Consider the following 21,563-nt stretch of genomic DNA (forward strand, 5'->3'; position numbering starts at 1 on the left):
CGCAGGTTTTATGTGCAACCGTTCTTACCGTCTCAAAAGAAAGAACGCGCGAGCTTGCGCTGGTTTAAAAAAAATACGATCCAAAGGAAAAAGGCGGCATGCTGTGTTCTTTGTGATTGTGCGACGAATGGCAAATTGTTCCGGGTATGTTTATATAGCCGGAAGTTAGTCTGCCTTAGTGGGCGTCTGCTGTCTCAGCTATAGATGAACAATTTAGCCAGTGCGGTACAACCGCAAACCTGGGGTCGTGCACCACGCAGTAGTGATACACGACCGCACGCCGGTACGATGCTCTTCCAGATCAAAACGGGCAGGGGCGGGGTGGGTTCTGCAGTGCGAGCTTTCGCCCCACGTGCTCCGAGCTGGCGTGCGCTATTAGCGCCGAAATGTTCTGGTGGCGCCCTCTTATGGTTTCTCTTCGTGACGTCACGACTCGGATTTGCCTCGCCGTGACGTCACCAGTTGTTATTCTGGCTACTTACCTTCGGGTGCCACGACGAGTTCGATGGTGTGTTTAAAAAGCACAGTGGAAGCTAGGAGCCATCGCAATCCGAAATTAAAACCGTCAAAGTTGACAATCTAACAATGCTCATACGCCCAATGTCTGACCAATCGTGGAAAGCTGACCACAGCGACGCTTTCGGCCACGCACATAGCTAATACTCCGTTTCACCTTATGTTGTACCTCAGAGAAGGCTAGAAGCGCGAGCTCATAGCGTTTTAACATACGAGAGCTTGTGTCGCAGAGATGTGCCCTAGAGCAAGGAGCTCGCGCTTGTACCTTTTACTGCGGTACATCATAAAATGAAACAGAGTAGAGACCATGCACTCGGCCACCGATCCCCCCCCCCCCTTTTTGTGCGTCTAATTTATATACAGGTAGAAGAAGTATTTGAAGATCGACGTTGGGCGTCGATCGTCTCGAGGTAATGTAACCTAATAACATTATATAAATAATAAACTTGTTGAAGAACTGAACGACTCAATTTTTTTAATTCTTGGATTGTAATAAAGCGGTAGCCTATTGTACTTACTGTTGATGAAGAGCAATATGAGGTGACGAGGTAATGATTAAATGATGAGGCTCTATAAGGACGATGACATTAGTGGGTGTCGAACCACAACGTACATTGCTAGACTTGTTTCAAGTATCGTGTACCCAAAGACCTTTCTTCACCCGCAATAGAATATGGTAGAATCAATGACGATGCTGCTTTACAACTTATGTGGAACAGGAAAACTGCACTGTGTAGAAGTGTGGCTTATTCGTTAATATGAGGGACGGATTTCTAGCAGCACTCCCTGATTGACTGCTTGGAACAAATGGCTTCGCTGACGTAAAGCGTCCCCGTTCCAAAATATTCTTGAACCCTGCTGAAACCGCAAAGGAGTATGAGGCGAAAAATAAGAAAAATGAGCCTGGTGTGAAAGGTCCAAATCACCACTATAGCTTCTACTACCACATACAAGGGCAGTTACACAATACACAAAGAGAGTTTTGTGATTTCTTTATATTTACACTGAAGGGTATTGATATCCAACGTATTCAGAGGGATGACGAGCCTTTTCCACTCAGCCCGACTTCCGCTGAAATTCCTCAGGTAGACGAGTTGTCCGACCGAATAAACTGCCATTACTCCCGATGTGGGAATCTCTCGATCTTCGTTCGTAGGCCATAGTATCATGAGATCGAGGGGTGTGGCTCTTCGTCTGCCGAACATTGCTTCGGCGGGTGTTTTTACCGTGTAAGATGAGACCGTCGGCGTGTTGCTGGAACAAAAACCTGGCGATTCTTCACTGAAGTGTTTCTTCCGTAAGCTTCAAGAGGGCTTTCTTCGTTTCGCACACCATCTGTTTTGCTTGCCCGTTAGTTGGAGGATGGTATGGTACACTAAAGGTGATGCCTGATGCCGGTTTTCTTTTTTTTTTTTTTTCTTTTTCAAAAACTTGTTTATTTTATTTGAAGCAAGATTTGGAGCGTTATCAGAGAAAAGTATTTTCGGTAGGGTAAAAGTAGGAAAAACAGAGCGTAGAACGTCAATGACGCGTTTGGACGTCGTGGCAGGCATCGTGTAAAGGTACGTTTATACTTCTACGTAACGTCGATGGGCGCAGCGTAGCGCAGCGCACACTGATACTCATTGGTCACAGATATCAAGTTTCTGGTCGCCGGCCTATGAAAGGCGCGCGTTCTGCGCTACGCTGCGTTCACTGCGCTCAGCGTCGGAGTATAAACAGCCCTTAAACTTCCAACCACTTAGAGTACGTATCGACAATGACTCCGCAGAAGCGGATACGTTTCGCCACCCACTGACCGAATAATTGATCGTTTTCAATTACTGTTTATGATGGCGCTGGACTCGAGGAAGACTTCGAGTCTTTCCACAAAGTTAGTCCAGGTGTCAGCACTTTTGTTAAAAGCGCAAGTGTTCGAAAAGTCGGCAACGTCGGTAGCCACGTGCTGTGCTTGATACTGGACGCTTTCCATTCGCTGAGAAGAAACTTGCTTGTTTGTCTGCCACGAGACGTCCGATATCAGGTCATCACCGCTACTCCATCTCCTGACAAAACAGGCCTTCATTGTCCGCATGTCCATAGTTAGCAATCACGTGAACTGATACATTCCCGAACGCTCATAACTTGCCGTCGCTAAACGCCGTTCATTCATAGCCTCTTCATTGCAAATAAACGTCTTCCTATTTATTCTGATGGTTTTCATCATATTCCCCCTAAGTTGTACTTACAACATTATGTGTGTCGGTACTTCCAAAAATATTGGAACGGCTTTTTTTTCTGGGAACTATAATGTAACAACCTTTGCAACATCTTACGGATCCCGTGAAACACAATATTTTGTGACGTCACTTTTCAGTCGTCATTATAATGGTGAGGTAAGTACTGTAAATCGCGAAGCAGTTTACTTGACGTCCGCTTCCACTGGTATTTTGGAAGATTGAGTCTGCTGAGCGTGCATTCCTGCAGAAGAAGTTTTCAATGATATAATATTGATACGTCAATCAACAAGTGATTCCTTCTTGGTAAGATTTATTGCGAAAACCCGTGACAGCCGCCGAACCGCATTTATACCCAGCCTGACATTCTCGCATACATCCGTTTGATGGGCCACGCTACTTGAACCAGCTGAGCTCAGCTGGCAGCGGCGCGAGCAAGGCCACGAGGGGAACGTGATGGTGCTCGAGCCATCCCACCGTGAAACAATGTTTTGGCCACCCCACGGGTGCGTGTCGCCATCTATTGGTTGAACTAACACCTTGTTCAAGATGGCTGCCGTGGGACCGCAGCCTTAAGTTTAGGCTAGAAGTCTGCCTTCAGCGCGAGCTCGCTGGCTTCCGGTCTGCTTTAGTTGCGCGTGCCTGCTCATTCACACTTGTGTTAGCAAATGCAGAAAGCACGCGCCGAAGGCGAAGTTTCTAGTCTCAGCTTCAGGGTGAGCAGAATATAATCCTGGATCTTAAACGTGCACATGCAATAGGGACACTCGACCGCGCGCTTGTGCGATGCTCATTTAGGTTGAAACGAACAGGAATAGAGGTTGAACCGAGGAGTTCTGTGATGTGCAGCGCGAGCTTTTGCTCTCCGTGCTCCGAGCTCCGGTGCGCTAACAAAGCCGGACACCGAGCCCCTCATTCAAAACTGGTAGAGACTGACGAGAACAGGTGAATGGTGCGCGCGGGTACGTCAAAGCAACGAGCACTGGTTGAGATGATCGGTGCTTAGACGCAAATCTAGCTGCCTTTATCTCTCTACGCAGTGTTCGAACGCGTTCGAACGCAAAGGCCGGACGTCGGCGTTCGACGTTCGAACGGTTTCGAACACTGAGTAGGGATAAAGATAAGCTTTCCGCCTACCCGCTAATCATTCCAGTGAGAGCTCTGCACTTAGACTTCCCGTCCCGAATTCTGCTTCTCCTCTTCCTCAGTTAATACCTGCTTAGATGGTCATATACTTGTGACAGCTTGCGCAGTGTGCTCGAGCAGCGATATGATGCCCGTTTTTCTCACCCACGACCAGAACAAGCCCTAGCGCTTCTTTCGCCGGCTTGTGACGTCAATGGTCATAATAATGACGTGGCTGGGCTGTCAATAATAGTAGCACTATACATTGCTTTATCATATGTCAGAGAGCAGTCGAAGACTCGAAGAGATGCAGACACAAACACAGGCATATAAAGATCACTTTCACCTTAAGACCTTACACTTTAAGTCAGAACGCAGCTAAAAAGCTGATGGACCAAATCGAGTAACGCCTAATTTGTCGAAACCCAGAGGTTCACTTCTTTATGCGTGAGTTGTCACTGGCTAAACGATTCATGTACTTTTAGTTTGTGCGTTTTTGCCAGATTGTCTGTAAGCTTTGACTCTTCTTTGACTTTTAGTAGAGCGAAGTATGCGAGAAATTCCCAATGTGCTCAATCACCTTATCCTCTATCGTATGAACTACGCAAACCAATTAAATTTCGTGGTTGTGCGCAGCTCCTGCTAACCAGGGCGAACAGCCTACTGTGGAGCTTTTCGAGACCAAAGAATTCACCGGGGTAAATGTGTCCAAGCTGAGTGCAGGCTTGGCCTTTCAAAAGTACATCGCAACGGCGGCCATTCAAGCGGTCAAGATCACCATCGCTGACGTCATGACAAATAAGGTTGCCCCAATCCTGAACTGTACGCTGAAGGAAGTGCCCTACCCTGATTTTGCGTCTGAGTGACTGCAAATTGGACGCAGCCCTACATTCTTCACTTCAATTGTTACAGTAATCAATTTTTAAACCTGGTAACGACTGCTTCAATACACAACTGTATAACTCGCCCTAAACCGAAATTGAAATGAGTGTAAGGTTTCTCAGTCAATAGATAAGTGTAACTCTGAATTATACTAGTTTTTACCATACCTGCTTCAATTATTTGCCTGCAGCTAAGAAAGCTCAGGGCATGACTTAGTATTTAACGCATCTTGCTTCGTGCTGTGTTCTCTGGTATCCCTGTCGCTCGATTAATACAACTCATTGGTTGCGCAGTGATAATGCAATAAAACCATCGAGGATCAGGAAACTTGTAAGAGCAAATGAAGGCGGACATGAAGAGACGGCGAAACGCTAACAAGTTTCCCCTTTCCGTGTCCTCCAGTTTCCGTTTCTGTTCGCGCTTAACAGTTCTTTTTTTTTTATCTTGCGTGCCGACTTGCCCCAAAAAGAAAGGCACGTTAAACTATTTTTTTTCCAGGATAGCTACGTTCGACGTTAAAAAAATTAGAAACAAAAGTGACGTAACGGTAGGAGCAAGGGTCCAAGGAAGGCCACTCAGAGGAGAACCGCCCTCTTTGACACTGTAAGGACGTGGCGAGATTGGCATCTTTCAGTCTTTTGAGAGGTGTGAAGTGCAAACGCGGAAGTACGTACGCTGTCCCCTTGGCATACCTATGGTACACCGGACCTTCCTACTCCCTACACGAGCGTTCGTTTCTCCAGCAACCGGAGTAGTAAAGTTGAAGCTTGGGCAAGCACTCTGTCTCTATCTCCCTTCATCAGATCCGTCGTTTTTTTCCCTCTTTTCATATGCTCATCGTGAGGATCTTTTCTGTTTTGTAGCGGAGCAACGGGAGACAATCTTGTTCGAGCTCCACAGTAGCGTAGCATCTAGTTTATAGTATACTTGCAACCAAAGAAGTTAATAATGGCATATAAATAAATATTTCCTGTTGTAAAAAACGCATTTCGAATGTTGTTCCAAAGCTAGGAGTGTCCATCAGCTGTTTCCGAACATGGCAGACAGATGCCTGATAGCAAGCGTCCAAACAAAACGTTCGCGGAGTCGTGGATCTGACGTATTGTTTGTTGTTGTGACATCAACGTAATTGAAAAACTCCTTAACCAATATGGCTCAAGAACTCGGCAACAATTGGGGCACGTCTAGAGCATCATGAACCACGACTTTGCCAAAAGAATGGGGCGCAGCGCCAAATGGAATGGCAATCTTGCACTCCCGAAACTTTGCGACCGGGTGCTAAATACGCCTCTACTTACGGAAGAAACCAACAAAGTGTTTGCCTGCGATTGCATGGGACTTGGGGGGCCTCTCTGTTGCCATTCAGAAAAAAAACAACATACACAAGATCCATTGATGAACAATTTGTGAAATTCCCTAGAGGGAGAGGGTAAGCGTTTTCGAAAAAAACTAATTTGAACTAGCTCTCCTTCAAAGGCGAACAAAAGTTATGATCATGATCCCCTTACTTTTCAAGGTGCATGAGCGCTTGGGATGGCTAAGAAGGCACCCTAGATAAAAGTTCGCGTAATGCGGGAATTTATCTGGGTTGTAGGCTTACTCGCAAAAACGTGTCTCCCCTAAGCCGCCATAAAAAAAAAAAAAAAAGAAAAACGGTTTGTTTATCCGCTGACTACGGAGATCTGACGCTCCGATTGGAAACCATTTTACACGACCGCCGATTTGAAGTTGTACATGGCAGCTTTGCAACGCGGTACAAACACATAGCCAATTCGCCTGCCCTTGTTCCCCAAGTTAACTTCAGTCGAAGCGCCGCACACTTTGTGCGTGCACACATCAGCCAAGAATTCTTCGCAAGCGCTCGAAATTTGGCGACTGGTGAAAATATTACATTGTTACGCGGTATCACAGCTTCCCTCCTAAATATAGCAGCGAAACCGTGACTTCATGAGACATACTAGGGAGTTGTAGTAGATCGTTTTTCTCCTCCGCTACGGTATCTCCGAAGAAAACGCCGCAGCTGCGCATGCGCGTCGCCAGCCTTTTCTCCATAGTTCAAGGTCTTGTAGCGGATTACGGAGCGCTATCCGTGCGCTTAGCGGGCTGAGGAAACGGTCTACTACAATTCCCTAATGTCACATCTCGCTCCGATATCCCAAGGTATCTCGACGCAACATTACTAGATTTGGTCAGTTGAGATACTTCGGCAAAAGGGGGTACCCGTCCCCCACCTCCCCTCACTCCCTTCGGTCTGCCTTCCGTCTTTTGAAGCACCATCGATATTTTAAGTTCAAAACTGTGCGTTCTATAGAGTACAGTGAAACGCCATCTAGACGGTGGGCTTCTAGACAAACGTAGAAAATGCAATGTAGTTACCATAGCTGCCTATACTCCAAAACGGCGCTGCATCAGCACCGGGAGGTGAATCCTGGCATGGCCTTGGGGGGAGAGGGGAGGGGGCACTGCTCGTGCAAGCAGCGTAAATGAGCAGTTAAGTTGCAGAGCTAATCCGGTAACGTTTTCTTAAGGCGGATATGTGTTGTGACGTCCCATCGCATGACGCCATCTGGAGTCCATTTCCCTGCAAGGTTTCGTCTGGACAGTTATCATGTCACGTCACAATGACTAGATGACGTCACCTAGCTCCCGTTGTTGTGTTCCCAGCTATAGTTAGCGGTGGATTCGTCCGCTAAATCTAAAATGGGGAAAATCTTTACGGGCCGTCGAAGTGATACGTGAGACCGTAACTCCCCGCTAAATGTAGCAGGAAGCGTTCCGTGCTAAATCTAGCGGGCCACATCACCCACCTTGTAGCATACACACACCGGGATCTACCGGAAAACCTCGCCTATAACGTACAATTAGCTTGAGAGGTTGAGTTTTTGTGGAACACTCATTGGCGCTCCAGAAAATGGACTCCAGATTATCTCCTCCTTCAAGTCGCGTACTCACTGATTTTGGATTAAATGCAGAGAGATAGCGGACCAGAAATAGTAAGTGTACCGTGACTTCATGTTAACCGAGATAACGACAACGAAAGCGCGTATTGACCGACTAGGAATGCTGGCATTAAAAATATGATCGGGAATATTTTAAGATTAAGCGCAGAAATAGTCATGCTTTTCTCTCGCGATTCAGCAAATTGTGTCAACTGTAGTACGAGTGTCTTACGACTGATCAAAAGCATAGGTTGCAAGAGAGTTCAATATTTTAATGTTTTAGAAAATGTTATGTTATTTTTAGTATTACGAGATACATTTAGGTGGGAGGGTCGGTATGTTTGTCTCACTATCAGGTTAAATAATAATTTCAGAAAATGATTTTAGCAGGATGTAATTTTCATAAAAAGAAAAAAATGTCTTTCCCGATTGTGTTCTCAATTTATGGGATCCCATTATGTGAACGTTTTCCTAACACTTCTTGTAAGGTGAATATTCTCTAAAAAAGACCTAAAAGCCCCACGTGAATTTTTTATTATCTTAATAGTAATGAAATTTGTGAGTAGATTTTCGCCGTGATTTACTCCGCGTTTTTTACGACGCAAGAATGTATCTGGAAACTGACCATATCCGCGAAAACGCGGCGGACAATCTTATTACCTCGTTTTTGCAGGGCCAGCCTTGCGCATGATATACCAGTGGGTACTGTAGCACGCCCGGGCCCTGCACATCTGCTTTACGTCTTGCTAAAATTTAATAATTTAGTGATTTTGAATGAAACTCGGCAAGTTTATAATTGAAACCATATGTTTATTATCGCAAACTAAAAACTCTATCAAATCAGTTTTGTTTTAATATTTGAGTTATAGCAACGACTACTCCCCTATATTATATCTCCCTAACCGTAAAACTCACCTGCGCATACCGCATTAGCGTGCCTTTCATGGCTTCTGTATTAAGATATATTTTCGAGTTCAAATCAAGCCCACTGCATGTCCGTGCTTTCAAACTCTCCCAACCGGACTTGGACTCGTCCTCTCGACGATATCGTACACCGTCAAGGGGGAGGATACACGGAATCTTGCAGAGAGGGAAAGTGACCCTGACGACAGAAGAGACGACGGCAGTCACTGAGATTACAGACACTCCTATCGAATATATTTGCTGCGACGGGAGTCTTTGGAAAGCGGTGCTCTCTGGAGGCGTTCGCAGAGCCTAGTGCCGCACAATGGACCACATCTGGGCTCGTATTTTCATAGGGTGAGTTTTCGAAAATCCGCCCCTCTACTTGTAGGAGATCCTATAAACAAATGCAAGCAGGGCTTCCCAACTGGGGTCCCATGCGTGTTATAACGCACAGCTTGCGCGTGAACATAGCTCTAGCAGGCTTGAAATTCCACGAGCTTGTCTGTACGAGCGGAGACATGGCGGCGCCCAGTGCCCTTGCTTTCAATCGTCTAGAACTATATTTTTATGCATATGGCAAGCAGAGTGAGCTAGCGAGCACCAGCTCGGAGCACGTAGAGTCAAAACTCGCTCGGATCCTGGGTTCAACCCCACTCCTGCCCGTTTCGATCTGGATGAGCATCGTACTGGAGGGTGGTCGTGTGTCACTACTGCCTGATGCATGTTAAGTACCACAGACTAGGGGTTTTACAGCACTTATTAAATTTCTGTTCAATACCTAAGACACAAGCCGCCCATTCTGGCTGACTAACGTTCGACTTTTTAGACGTACATATAGCATTATTATTATCTCGGAACATAGGTTGAATGCGTGATTTGCTTTTGAACGAACCAACGTCTTTATTTTTTATATAGCTCACTTTTGCTATGTGTACTCAGTATGTAAATAATAATAAATAAAAAATTAAATTGCAACTAAGCTGATGAAGGTTATTTGTACTAGTTGCTTTCGCCATAGACTTGGGTTTTTCTACAGGACGAAACAAACAGAGCATTTTGGAACAAAGTGGAATGTTATTGTGCACGACAGGCCCTTAAATAGGTGGCGATACTCAACAAAAAACATAAAGCGAGACACCAAAACCCCTTTTCACAAGTATAATTTCGCTTACAATAAAAATTATACAACGGAAACTTTTGCACTGGAGCACTGCAACCCTTTACTGAACTCAACTTTCTAATGTTTCCAAGGGCAAGAGCACAAAAAAAAAAGAACTACTAACATACTGGTCACCACCATGAAAAGGACAAAAAGGGACTGTTCTTAAAATTACAATCCCCCTCCCCTTTAAAAACAAACAAACAGAAAACGTACACAATTTTTGTGTCCAAGACAAGCAAACATCACACCTGATTCTACGAAAAAGAAATAAAACATATATAGTTTTGATAGCCTTGCCTTAGACAACACGTTGGGAGAAAATGATTGGCATGGGTGTATGAGCGCAAGAGGCGTAGATAAGGTTCCTTTCTTACCTGACCTTCACGCGCGAAGTAAAGATGGGTTACGACCGTCAAGAGGTACAATCACAATAGATGTTAATATCAACAGGCGACTGACGCGCATGGTGCCATCACTCCCATGGATCAGCTTTTGTTGTGGCTTGCGCACCTTATCGCGTTTTTCGCCGCATTTGATTCGCAAGGTGCGCAAGCCACGGCAGCTGTCGCGTAATGCAAGGCGCTGGAAATACGCGGCTGTGGACACGAAAGCGTGTTCACTGTTATATGGATTGCAACCGTACCTACTTTACAATGAATATAAACATGACACTACTTTTAAATTTCACTCGTGTACAACAAACAAGAAAAATGTTCGTTCAAGGTGATTGTAGTCGATTTTTGTTGGTTTTGCACTAGAATTTGTTTCAATCCAGCAAAAACGCACTTTCGAACACCTTTACAGCAATGCGCTTCTGACAAAGTGTGCGAATCGTTGTTCTTTTTCTTCTTAAGAAACCGGCTAAGTGTAAGTGTTCCAAATTCGAGTCTTGATACTTATCATAAGTGACGAGTGTTGAAAGTACGACCTGCGCAACAAGCTGCAGAATGGGTCGCCTGCATAAACTGAGAATGTGTGCACTTATAGGAACGCTGTATGTGTATTTATTTTGTTTTCCTTCACGTCCTTCGGTACTTTTAGAGATTGTGATTAATCTCAAGTATAGCAAACATAAAACATATAATATGCGTATCATTTTTTTCACAGTTGCCGCAAATTAGGCACCCACTACTGGTACAGGACGCGGGTGGGAAATACTGTGAGCAAACGGTTTAAGATGGTTAGGCGTGTGCGGTCGTTTGTCACTACTGCGGGGTGCACATTAAAGGGGCCCTCCGGAGCTTTCTGCGATCGTCTGTTTATGTTGTTATATTGCGCAGTAGGTGCAAGTTAGTATGTATAAAAAGTTTTCGATTACAAAACCGTTTATTAAGCAGATGCCAGAAAAAATATATCGGGACTATCTTCTCTTGGAAGACAATCCCCCATTCTCTGCCCATCGCTAAAACTGGACCAATGGAAATGCTGCATCTCGCGGTGAATGCGAACCTTATTATTGCAACGCTTTTTAAGCTTGTTGTAAATTAGAGTTTGAGAAAAACGTAAACTGATTGTGGTGCGGGAAACGTGGTCCGCAATTATCGCTCCAAAACCAGCGAACTATGTTTTCTCCCCGCAAGCTTGTTGCTAGGGGGTGATGCGAAGGCGCGTCGGCTCGTCTGCCTCCCGGGGCGTCAGCAGGCGTGCGTTTGCGGGACACGTGTTCCTTCTTCCCGTGGATCGCGACTCCGAAGCCAGCTTTGCGATCCTTCCACGTCAACGAGTCAAACTTTTCCTTGTCATCTGTGGAATGCGACTGCGTATTGCAGTAGCAGCGCGACGGTGCGGTGCGACGAACGACGACTGCCGAGCACAAAGTCCGGGCAGTCCGGGCTCCTTGACGACGGTCCGCGCGTATTTTAGAGATTCCTCCACGGGTTGGCGGTCGGCCGTGTTGGTGACGCGCAGTGACGCCGGAATCCTTCGCTTGCTATTGGCTGACGCGTAAAGAGATGCCCCTCCCGTTTTCCGGGGTCATCTCAGAAAGGGGGGAGTGCCGGGGACTTTGATAGCAATTTTAATAGGGAAATCCGCCGCGCATGACCGTAATTTTATGATTTTTAGGATCCTTAGGGCCTGTAGATTGAGTTATTGCCATAAATAGACCATCGCAGAACGCTCCGGAGGGCCCCTTTAAAGACCCCAGGTTAGCCATTGTACGGCACCGGCTAAAGGTGTTACCTACACCTGGGAGACAAGTTGCGCGTTGAGGCAGACTCATTCCTAGGCCGTATCAGCATATTTACACCCAATTTTCTTTTAGAAATATTTAGGGTGCCTAGCCGCCCAAACAATCACGCAGAAATAAAAACTACACTAACAACAAATATTATGGGTTTTACTTTACGGTCATAGTTTTTACTATATTTTTCTAACAAAGTCGAGAAAACCGGATTGCTCTCTTTACCGCAGAAGGCGAGATGGTTGCACCTTTGTAGTATGATGCAACTCAAGCGTCTTCGTTCCATCACACAGGAGCAGTACAGCATCACGCACGAGGAGTACACTTCTCTTTAGAACCGTACTTCGCAGCGTAAGTGTTCTTGCAAAAAAAACATGTTGCAGAGGTACAGATATGGGTGCATTCAATTCAGTAGAGCTCCACTTCTGTGACCCTAATATCATGACCAGAATCCAAAGTAGCTGACTCAGAACGTTCGTTCCTGCTTCGTTCCCTCACCTGAACACTTAGTCTGACAGGCGCGCACTGCCGCGAGGCACTAGGTTACGCTTAGGGTATTCACAGCCAACCCCACAATTGCCTTGGGGTGGTTATCATTTTGCTTCGACTGTAGAGCGGGACTAATTTGTTGTAATTACCATTCTAATATATTCTTCCTAAGCTTAAGATTCAATGTCAAGTTCAAGCGATATCGTTTTTTTTTTATTAACCGCGCACTGTTTTATCATAGAGAGGGCGGAAAAGGGCTTTCTTCATTTGCAAATGAAATTTCAGATAACTTTAACTAGTGATTTCTTAGGAAGAATGTAGCGTATCTGTTTTTAGTCTGAAACGTAACGTATTCAGTGGCTGTTCAATGTACACATAAAGTGTAAAATATTTATTACCACGTGCTAAAAGTATTTTTTCTTAGCTATCTGGTTCTCCACTAAGGTGTGGTTAGTATTGTGCACTGTCATAGAAACCTAATAGAATTTAAAATTTGTGTTTGTTAAGTTTGATATCAATTTAAGTTTAAACTAAGTCTTCAGTTTCTAAAGGAACCTGACCTGGCCTGAGAGCGAAGCGCTGGTTGCCGGTTTGAAACTTCAATTAGGTTAATGTTTATATACTGAAACCAGCTCCAAATAAACTTGTTGTTTGTACTGTAGGTTGCTGTAACAAGTATGCCGCATAGATATTCAGAACCTGTGGCAGCCAAATCCTGCTGCCGGCAGAACCTGCACAAAAATACATATCTGACATTTAAATGGCCAAGGTGATTTTAATGTTTTTTTTTTTTTTTTACATTCACTGAAAACGCCAATATACTGTCGCGTTTTCATGAAAAAAAGAAGGCTAAAATAAATTTGCATCGTCGTTCGGTCTCACTTGTGTTGGTGGATTTAGCACATATCTAGGAAACATGGAACTCAATGTTTAGATTCCTTATTGTTATAAAATGACATAAAAAGTCTCTCTGCCTCTCAGGTAGTAGTATTCGTTGCAGATTTATGTTTACTTTGAGGAAAGATCAGAACTCCACTTTCCTCGGCAGACGAAGCACGGATTCTCATAAAATTTCTTTTGAGTTCAACGGTGCTTCCAACACATCTTTAAGAAATAAGATGAATAACCAGGAAACGGTGCCAGTGATTAGTTGCATACTTGTACTCCTCTTTTACTTGCGGCACAGCGTTTTGAAAGTTTAAAACCTGGCCGTCATAAAACGGTCAAGAACTACCTTTTTAGCATCTTGTTGAAGTGGAATCCTTGGAGATGTCCTTTAAATTTATGTGTGTGCTTATGAAAAAAAAAATTTACAACGTTTCTACGCTGAAATTTTGAGAATCTGTGTACCGGTTTGTGAGTCCGTTTCTGGAGTGTAATGCTACAAAATGCTCGATATTAAAGTTACAGTACTAAGGAATATCCTGGCTTGGTGCGCGAATATATTTAAAGAACTTTTAGAATTTCTCATTGGTCATTCGGCAGTTTATGTTGACTTAAAACTTTTCCTTAATTTTTTGCTTTCCATCTTTCAACTAGCATGAACGCCAAAATATAGCAAACACCTGTTTGCGGTGTTTAATTCAGGTATTAAAAGGTAATTCTTCATACATTTATTGACGAAGTAGCATTGACCAGTTAGAATGTTGTTAACCAACTTCAAAACGGATTGCAGGATACTTATGTGCGACAAACAAATACATGTAACGAAAAACGGGACAAAATTAAGTTACATCAAATAATTTACATTCAGGCAGTTCCAAAAGGTATCCTACAACCGCAATTTTCTTCGCTTAATGGCAAATGAAACGCTTATAATTCTATCACAGCCTCCAAAATTACCGGTGCGGGAAGCTTTTTCAGCCGTTACAGTCGTCGGAGAAGAACTGTAGCTGAAGAAACTGATGTATTGCTCTTTTTTTTTCAATACCGCGATGAGGTGCGTCATACGAAATCCGGATTTCTGTACTAAGCGCACTATGCTTGCTGGACGGACAGCGTAAGATAAGATACGTACTGCTACCTCTAGACAACGGGAATCTAATCAGCCATCAACATGTGACTACGTGTCCACCTGAGTACGTGATATGTTACTACGTAATTTACTTTCATAAAGTTCATAAGGAATAAATTTGGTATGTGGGATACGACTGCTAGTTTAGACCTTTTAACGTAGATCAAGTAACGTATGCGTAATATACGCAAATTATTTAACCACATACACTGCAAAAAAAAGTGGACAGAAAGCATTTGCAATGAAGCGAAAAATCACTTCAAGCAAAGGCTCAAAGAGTAGAACGAAAGGAAAGAATCTTCAGATGAACCAGGCGCAATTTTTCCCATGCACCATCGCACCACAGAAACCCCTCTTAGGTTCATGCATTCCCAAGTTCCGTTTCAAAGACGGCCAAAAATAAATCCACTGTTGAAGACGATTTGTGTGGAACAGCAGTGCTCCATCACTTGCGTTTTTCAGCGGTCATTTCCATGGTGCTTTCTTTGCTCACTTTCCGACGCAACAAACATACACGTGCCTGGCCATGAATTCAGCGCGATTTGTTCCTTCTGTCGCATCTTCCAATATGCGAAGATACGGCTGCCTAGCTTCCTTCGGTGGTAACCCTGCGCGACCACCTGGACACTTAGATCTTTCTTTCATTTTCACAGAAAGTTAGCGCGAAGTGTAGAGTTTGTGTAAATTGTGTTCAGATACAATTGCAAGATACCAGGACTTTGATCCTTTGTATGGCACGTGAGGAACAGCTCTTTGAATTGGCTGCTACACAACGCGTCACCCGTCGCATGAGGTATGAGACGCGAGACGCGGGATTCGAACGCTGTATTCTTAAGCCTTGGCTTGAGAACGAATGGCCGGGCCATGGGTTTGTAGACCGGCAAAAAAAAAAAATCAAGAGCGAAGCTGTGGTCGAACACGACGTGGCACAACTGTGCGCTGCCTACTGCCTTTCTATCCCGGCCCGCTGGTCATGGCGGGCTATAGCTTTAGGCTCATCTCAAACATTTGGAGTGTCTTCTGCGCAGTCTAAGCATTTGCAATGCAGCATAAGTATGCCTGCTCATAACTCATACGCCTGTACAGTATCTGGAACAGCAAAATATTCTGCCATATGTGATACTTGCTTTCGAATTTCGGACATTGGTTTCTTATGAATGCTACTGACGGCAGCAGCGGACACAAATAACGCATTTTTAAGGGAATATTCACGGAAGGGATGTTTTTCAGGAGGGATGTGCATGACGTCAGTAATCAGCGGAACCAGCGGGAGTCCCTGCCCGACTCAAGTACTCACACGAAGGGCGGGGATCCGAGATTGATATCAGTGTTTTCAGACACGTTTAGCAGTCGCAATCTCGACAACAGGGTTCGGTGTCCGATGACAAGTGTAGAGAAATAAGGACGTACTAGAAACGTCGATACGCATATGGTAGAAGCACAGTTGGACGCAGAAAACGACGAGTGGCTTCCTACTAAAAGAAAGATGCTTCTTAAATGGGTGGATGCAACTAAAAGGACATGGAATCAAAAACCAATTACACGAGGAGCGGCTGGGGAACGGCATTGATTAATATCAAATTTGCGTGCCTCGGAGTACATGAGGAACATCGCAGGCTATAACAATTTAGGTCAGGGGTCGGCAACAGCGGCCTGCGAGGGAATAAAATACGGCCCCTGACACGCTACCGGAAGCCCCCCCTCAAGCACACAGGCACGTACGTTCAAGGACTAATGGCGCAAGAACTAAGGTTGGTACCTTGTGTAATTGAGCGTGCTATTTCTGAAACAGCACATCAGAATGTTAATTTTCTATGAACGTTCCCTGTGCGTATTACCTACCCGCAATTGTGGTACACCAATGCCTGAACTGTTTAAACTGTACAAAATAACAGTTTTGTACCATTTTCAATTTCAATCGTTTCTGTCACACACAGAAGCATACTATCGAGATTCTGACTAAGCGGTGGTTCAGAATTTTAGCATCAATCTTATAGGGCTTCCTCAGAGAGAGCAATTGGACTAACGGCGTTTAGATCGCCTGGGTCTTTGGATATGGGAGTGAAAGCCAGGTGCCTTGAAAATGATCGAGGTGGAAGCTGGGCCCCATGAGCCTCGCCAGATAGAGAGTGCAGTAAAGAGAATAGCGGCGCACTTCGCGTCATATCGCTTAAGTTCGAAGTGGATACCCCCCCCCCCCCCCCCCTCCCCGCCCACTTTCCCGGGTGGGGGGTTCGTTGTGTTGGGTGGTCTAAGTGGCGTAAGAAACAAGCCGCTGTGTAAGCTCCTCCTGTTCTCGCACACTTTAGGAGTTGTTTTGAACCGCTCCTACGCGTAGGACGAGAAGCCGACGTGGAGCGAACGTTGTTGCGGCCGCCCGAAACACAATTTAAAAATCGACTTCGCCTACCGTAGAACGTTTAGAATTATTTTGAATGGTTATGTGTGTTCACGGGACAGATTGGTTCAGACCGTAAAGATTTATCAGAAAACAATGACGAAGCTCTCAGACCGCTGAGAAATTTGTGAAGGGTGCAGTCTCTCAGAATATGAATGACCCATTCGGCCAGACAGTTTCGGTAGTGTTGATAAGTTTAATTTGGCAAGGGGCGCTTTATTTGTAGGAACAGTGTATTGCGAAGGATATTTTATTTTCTCACCCCAAGCGTTGTGGTCTTTGCCAAAGTAAATCGCATACAGCCGCATGAAAACTGCGCGATCAGTCGGGATTTCAAATTGTTGGAGACTGCAGATCTAGAAATTTGAGATAACCTGGTGGGTATGAGATGAATTTCTTTCAGAAGGGCGTTAACGTTAGAAACATCAATGTTTGTGATAGCTAGAATCGTTCAGCTTCTATGCCATATTTCTCAGCAACTGTTTCTTCTTTTGACCACGGCAGCTCAGTGACGCTATAAAACGCGTACACACTTGAACACCACGCCCCAACTGGGACGTACACCTTACGCTAGAGTGTTTCTTACGTCAAAGATCATGTGGAGTTCTAATCCGTTTCACCAGATAAATAAAAAAAATACGGTTATTTCAACATTTTTGTTGTGTGTTCGCTGTTACAGAGTCATTATCTGGGCGATTGCTGCATGTTCACTCAACAATATCGAAGACACCAGTGCGGAGCAGCGCGTTGGTATCAATGAACAAGACGGGAGGCACGCCAGGCCAGGCAAGTTTGTGGAGAAATTAGGATGATGCTCGGCCAATGTGCATAGACCTTCTACACTTGGGCGTCGTGACCTTGAATCGCTGATCTTCCGGTTCGAGGCAAAACGTCGGTTTTCATACCCCACGCCACTGGAAAGTGATCATGTTACTAATTGATTTTGCTTTTTCTGTATTTATTTATTTATTTTAGGGTCTAATGCTGTGCCTATTTGTTCTCCCCCGTACCGAATATGTAAACTGGGTATCAGAGGGCAAAGGGAAATAAAACAAGAAAAGAGCTTTCCAGAGAAACGCCTTACTTGGCCGACATTTTTCCCTTCTAAGTGCTTATATTTTCACCAACGCAATAGTTATGCCAAAATACTGTTCTTTAGCTATGCAATGACCTTTTTGTGGGTCGTCAAATAATTGCCCAAGTGCCAGATATGCGAAAAAGAAGAATCAGGCGGACAACCAACGGTGAACAAAGATTCTGGCATTTGGTCGGCGATTTAGGTCCAAAGTTGCCGGGTGAAAACCGAACAAAAAATAAAGACTAATTCTTGCGTTTCCTTTGGAGCTCAGGCCCAAAAGAGGCAGGTGACCACTGAGCGAGGAGGACGTGAAGCCTGACTCTGGCTCCTGTTTAGAAATTTTGCGCAAAAATATACATTCTGGATAAATAATGTCAAGTTTCAATTTAACTTGGCTTTTGCGGCTTTTATACTTTGAAATTGTAAGACAAGTGACAAAATAATTAGCCCAAAAAGTGTGCTACTTGGGAAAGGTCAAAATGTTACACTGCGCAGGACTCACGCCAATACATTTTAGGTAATAGTCTTATGATAGGTATATTCATTGCAATGTGCACCACTATCCTGTGATGGATATCAAAGGTTTACTGTACTTGATTGTGAATAACGAGTGTATTAAAAAAAGTTTGTAATACATTTTATTTTCCTTGCATTGTTCTTGAAATAACTGGCCCAAAACTTTAATACCATATTCAAATTTTGTTTACGAATTTCTGAGAAACCTAGAGAAAGGTCTGCATCTAGCGACCACCTGTTTTGCAAAGTGAGTTTTTTTGGAAAGTAAAAGTTGAAATAGGCCAGCTTTGCGTAAGCCAAAAAATGTATTAATTGCTTTGTGAGAAGTGTTTGGTTTACGATGGTTGACGCAACACATTAGAGCGAGTTCAAATGTTCATGGCGCTAAAATGTGTCACGCGCAGCAAGGCGGAATGGAATGCTACACCCCATCAATTCGATTTGCCTCTTCTACAGCAGCATAAAGACCCTGCCGTATAGGGCGGCTCTGTAGCTACGTCAACCTGCGGACATTATTGCCGTCGACCGTGCACCGCCTGGTGCTGACCGCAAATATGTAGAGTTACTTTTTGGGCATATGTTTTATACGGACGGTGATAAGAAATTTGTAGACGATGTTTAGAAACCCGAATTGGTCACTACAAATTTGGATTACAAGATATTTACTCCAGGATGACGGGTCTGTCAATCAAAAGGGTTCTTATAATAGGTACTTCTTGAAGACATCACTGCGGACCCCACTGACATACCATAAAAGACCTAAAATTATCCCGTTAGTACTTGAAAAAAAAAAAAAGGGGATTGCAACTACCTGTATTGCCGATTTATAGCGTAGCTGTTGAGGGGAAGGAGAGGAGGGTACGGAGCGGACGGTATGCCCTCCTCCTACTCATCCGAACCCTCTCCTCCTCCCTCCTCATATAGTCCTACCGTGCTCCTCGCCTCCTCCCCGACTTCCTCCTCCTCCTTCTCTGTCCTCCTCCCCTCCTGCTCCTCCCACTTTCTCCTCCCTCTTCCTTCTCCCTCCTCCTCCTCCCTACTGCTCCTCCTCCCTCCTCCTCTCCATCCTCCGCCTCCTCCCTCCTGCTCCCTCCTCCCCACCTCCCCCGTCTCCTTTCCCTCACCCTCCCCTCCTACCTCGTCCTGCCTCCCGCGCGGTGCATTATGGGAAACGTCACATAAGGCAACGAGCGCGTCAACACGGTGCATTATGGGATGTTTCCCATAATGCACCGCGCGGTTTCGCCGACGGCGACGTCGACGCCGACGTCGCTTAAGCCGGAAACAGGCGCCTAAGAGCTGCACTGTAAAATAACCCATTCATTGTGTGGAGGTCGCTCTTAAACCTCCTTCGTTTAGGGCAGCTCCAAAGGCGCACTCAGGGGCTGATAAGACATCTGGGGGTTCTCTTTACCACATCTAACGAATCGTTTGGACGGATCTTGAGTCAAATGCCGATAGACCCAAACTTGGAGAATGAGACACGTATAGAAGACTGAATGAAGCATGGGCACCTCGGAAAATCTCCGAATGACGGGCGGCGCTCTCATTTTCGTTTCCATTGGCGCGAGAGTGCGAAAGGTTCCACTGAAAAGTCCTTCAATCATACCTTTTAAACGCTTTCTAAATATAAAATACCGTATCAAACACTCTTATTTTCATGCTGGGTAGTTTATAATGGAGGCGTGACTTGATTTAATCTAGAGTGTTTGTTTAGCGATATGTAAAGTCGTAAGTTGGGCGTTCGTCAGCCTGGTTCCAGGCAAATCCCTCCCAGCAAAAGCAAAAACAGCCTTAGAAAAAAAAAAAAAAAAAAAGGAAAACAAGACAGCAAGTTTTTTGTTTCGTGCACAGGAGTTTTAGAGACACGAATTAAACTCGAAGCTGGTAGTCTTTCGAGCGGCCTTAAAGGGCAGTCTGCATGTTCCCAAAAATGCAGCTCACAATACCCAGATTTGCAATGGGCGTAGTCAATAACGTCTATTGTGTACACTGGTCCCCGCTTGGGTGAAGGATGGTCAGCTATACTTTTTTTTCAATGTGTGACCACAAGGTGGCATTTGTTGGGCTTATATGCGGAAATTATTTGGTTGAGTGTGGCTTAGATTTTTTATGTGGAATCGACCACAGGTTTTGCAGGGTAAGAACGTCGTATTCATTCATACTAGTGACGTGCTACTACGCACAAAGCTGTCACATTTTGACAGTGGAGGGACAATAACTGGGCAGCTCAAAAACGCTATTTATAACATACGTGGGCTCAAAGCACCCTTTTCTAGACAATATCATACCCGGTTTTGTGAAAGAAACGTAACATTAAACTTGTCTTATGCACCATGTAAGTGGGGCCCAGATATATAAAACAAGGCAGTCTAAAATCAGGTCCTCGTTTTATTTATTAAACGAGATTTCTGTTGTGTTTTGTGTTACTTTCAGGTCTCAACTATAGGATTGAGAGCTTGTCCGACGCCGGACATTGCATTCACGTTCACATCTCTTGATTCATGATTTTTTTTTTCAGTGTTGTTATCCCACTAATGTCGCAATCTAATTGGCTGTTGCGTAATAAGATGCACGAAAGATGGCCCACACTGCGTTTCTGGCTCTGTCGATGGCTATAGAATGATCATAAAATTGCAGGAGACACTGCACAGTGCCAAGTGGGGAAGCTTTCGGAGCGCTTCGACTGTTATCCAGAACCCGGATCCAACGAAGCTGGCTGTCTTTCTCGCGGGTGCTGCTGGGGAAGACTAGACGAAATTCCCGGTGAAAGGAAGCTCGATATCCCTTACTGCTACTTCCCGATAAATTACGCTGGCTACTACGTCGAGAATGCGGAGATTTCCGACGACAGGATCGATGTTATGCTCGTGCGTCGGACGCCATCGGGAATCGACGTGGACGTGCCATTTGTGCACGTAGAGATTCTCTTCTACGACCAGGACACACTCAGAATCAGGGTAAGCTCCGAATATTCACTCGTTCCTACTAAAACGTTTTACACCATTAGGGGTCTAAATTAACTTTTTGAAAGGTTATGTCCCTAAGAGTGTTACACCAATACCTTAGACTGCAGGTGAACACCCTAAAATAGGATGCTGGCGATTTTAGCAGCGTCCAACGATGTCTTTCACAAGATA

General features: G+C 44.8%; 1 protein-coding gene across 1 annotated transcript in view; it reads left to right on the forward strand.

Annotated features, from left to right (window-relative positions):
• The first annotated feature begins 8,768 nt into the window (after positions 1-8,768).
• LOC8036006 (lysosomal alpha-glucosidase) overlaps positions 8,769-21,563 on the forward strand; it is a 71,860-nt gene continuing 59,065 nt past the window's right edge. Inside the window, exons 1-3 of the mRNA XM_040218201.2 lie at positions 8,769-8,938; positions 17,509-17,615; positions 21,064-21,383. Of these exons, the coding sequence (XP_040074135.1) occupies positions 8,907-8,938; positions 17,509-17,615; positions 21,064-21,383 (459 nt within the window). The 5' untranslated portion in view covers positions 8,769-8,906. The remainder of the gene's footprint in view (positions 8,939-17,508; positions 17,616-21,063; positions 21,384-21,563) is intronic.

The sequence above is a fragment of the Ixodes scapularis genome, unplaced genomic scaffold (genome assembly GCF_016920785.2).
Source record: "Ixodes scapularis isolate PalLabHiFi unplaced genomic scaffold, ASM1692078v2 PGA_scaffold7__128_contigs__length_106722199, whole genome shotgun sequence".
Classification (NCBI taxonomy): Eukaryota; Metazoa; Arthropoda; class Arachnida; order Ixodida; family Ixodidae; genus Ixodes; species Ixodes scapularis.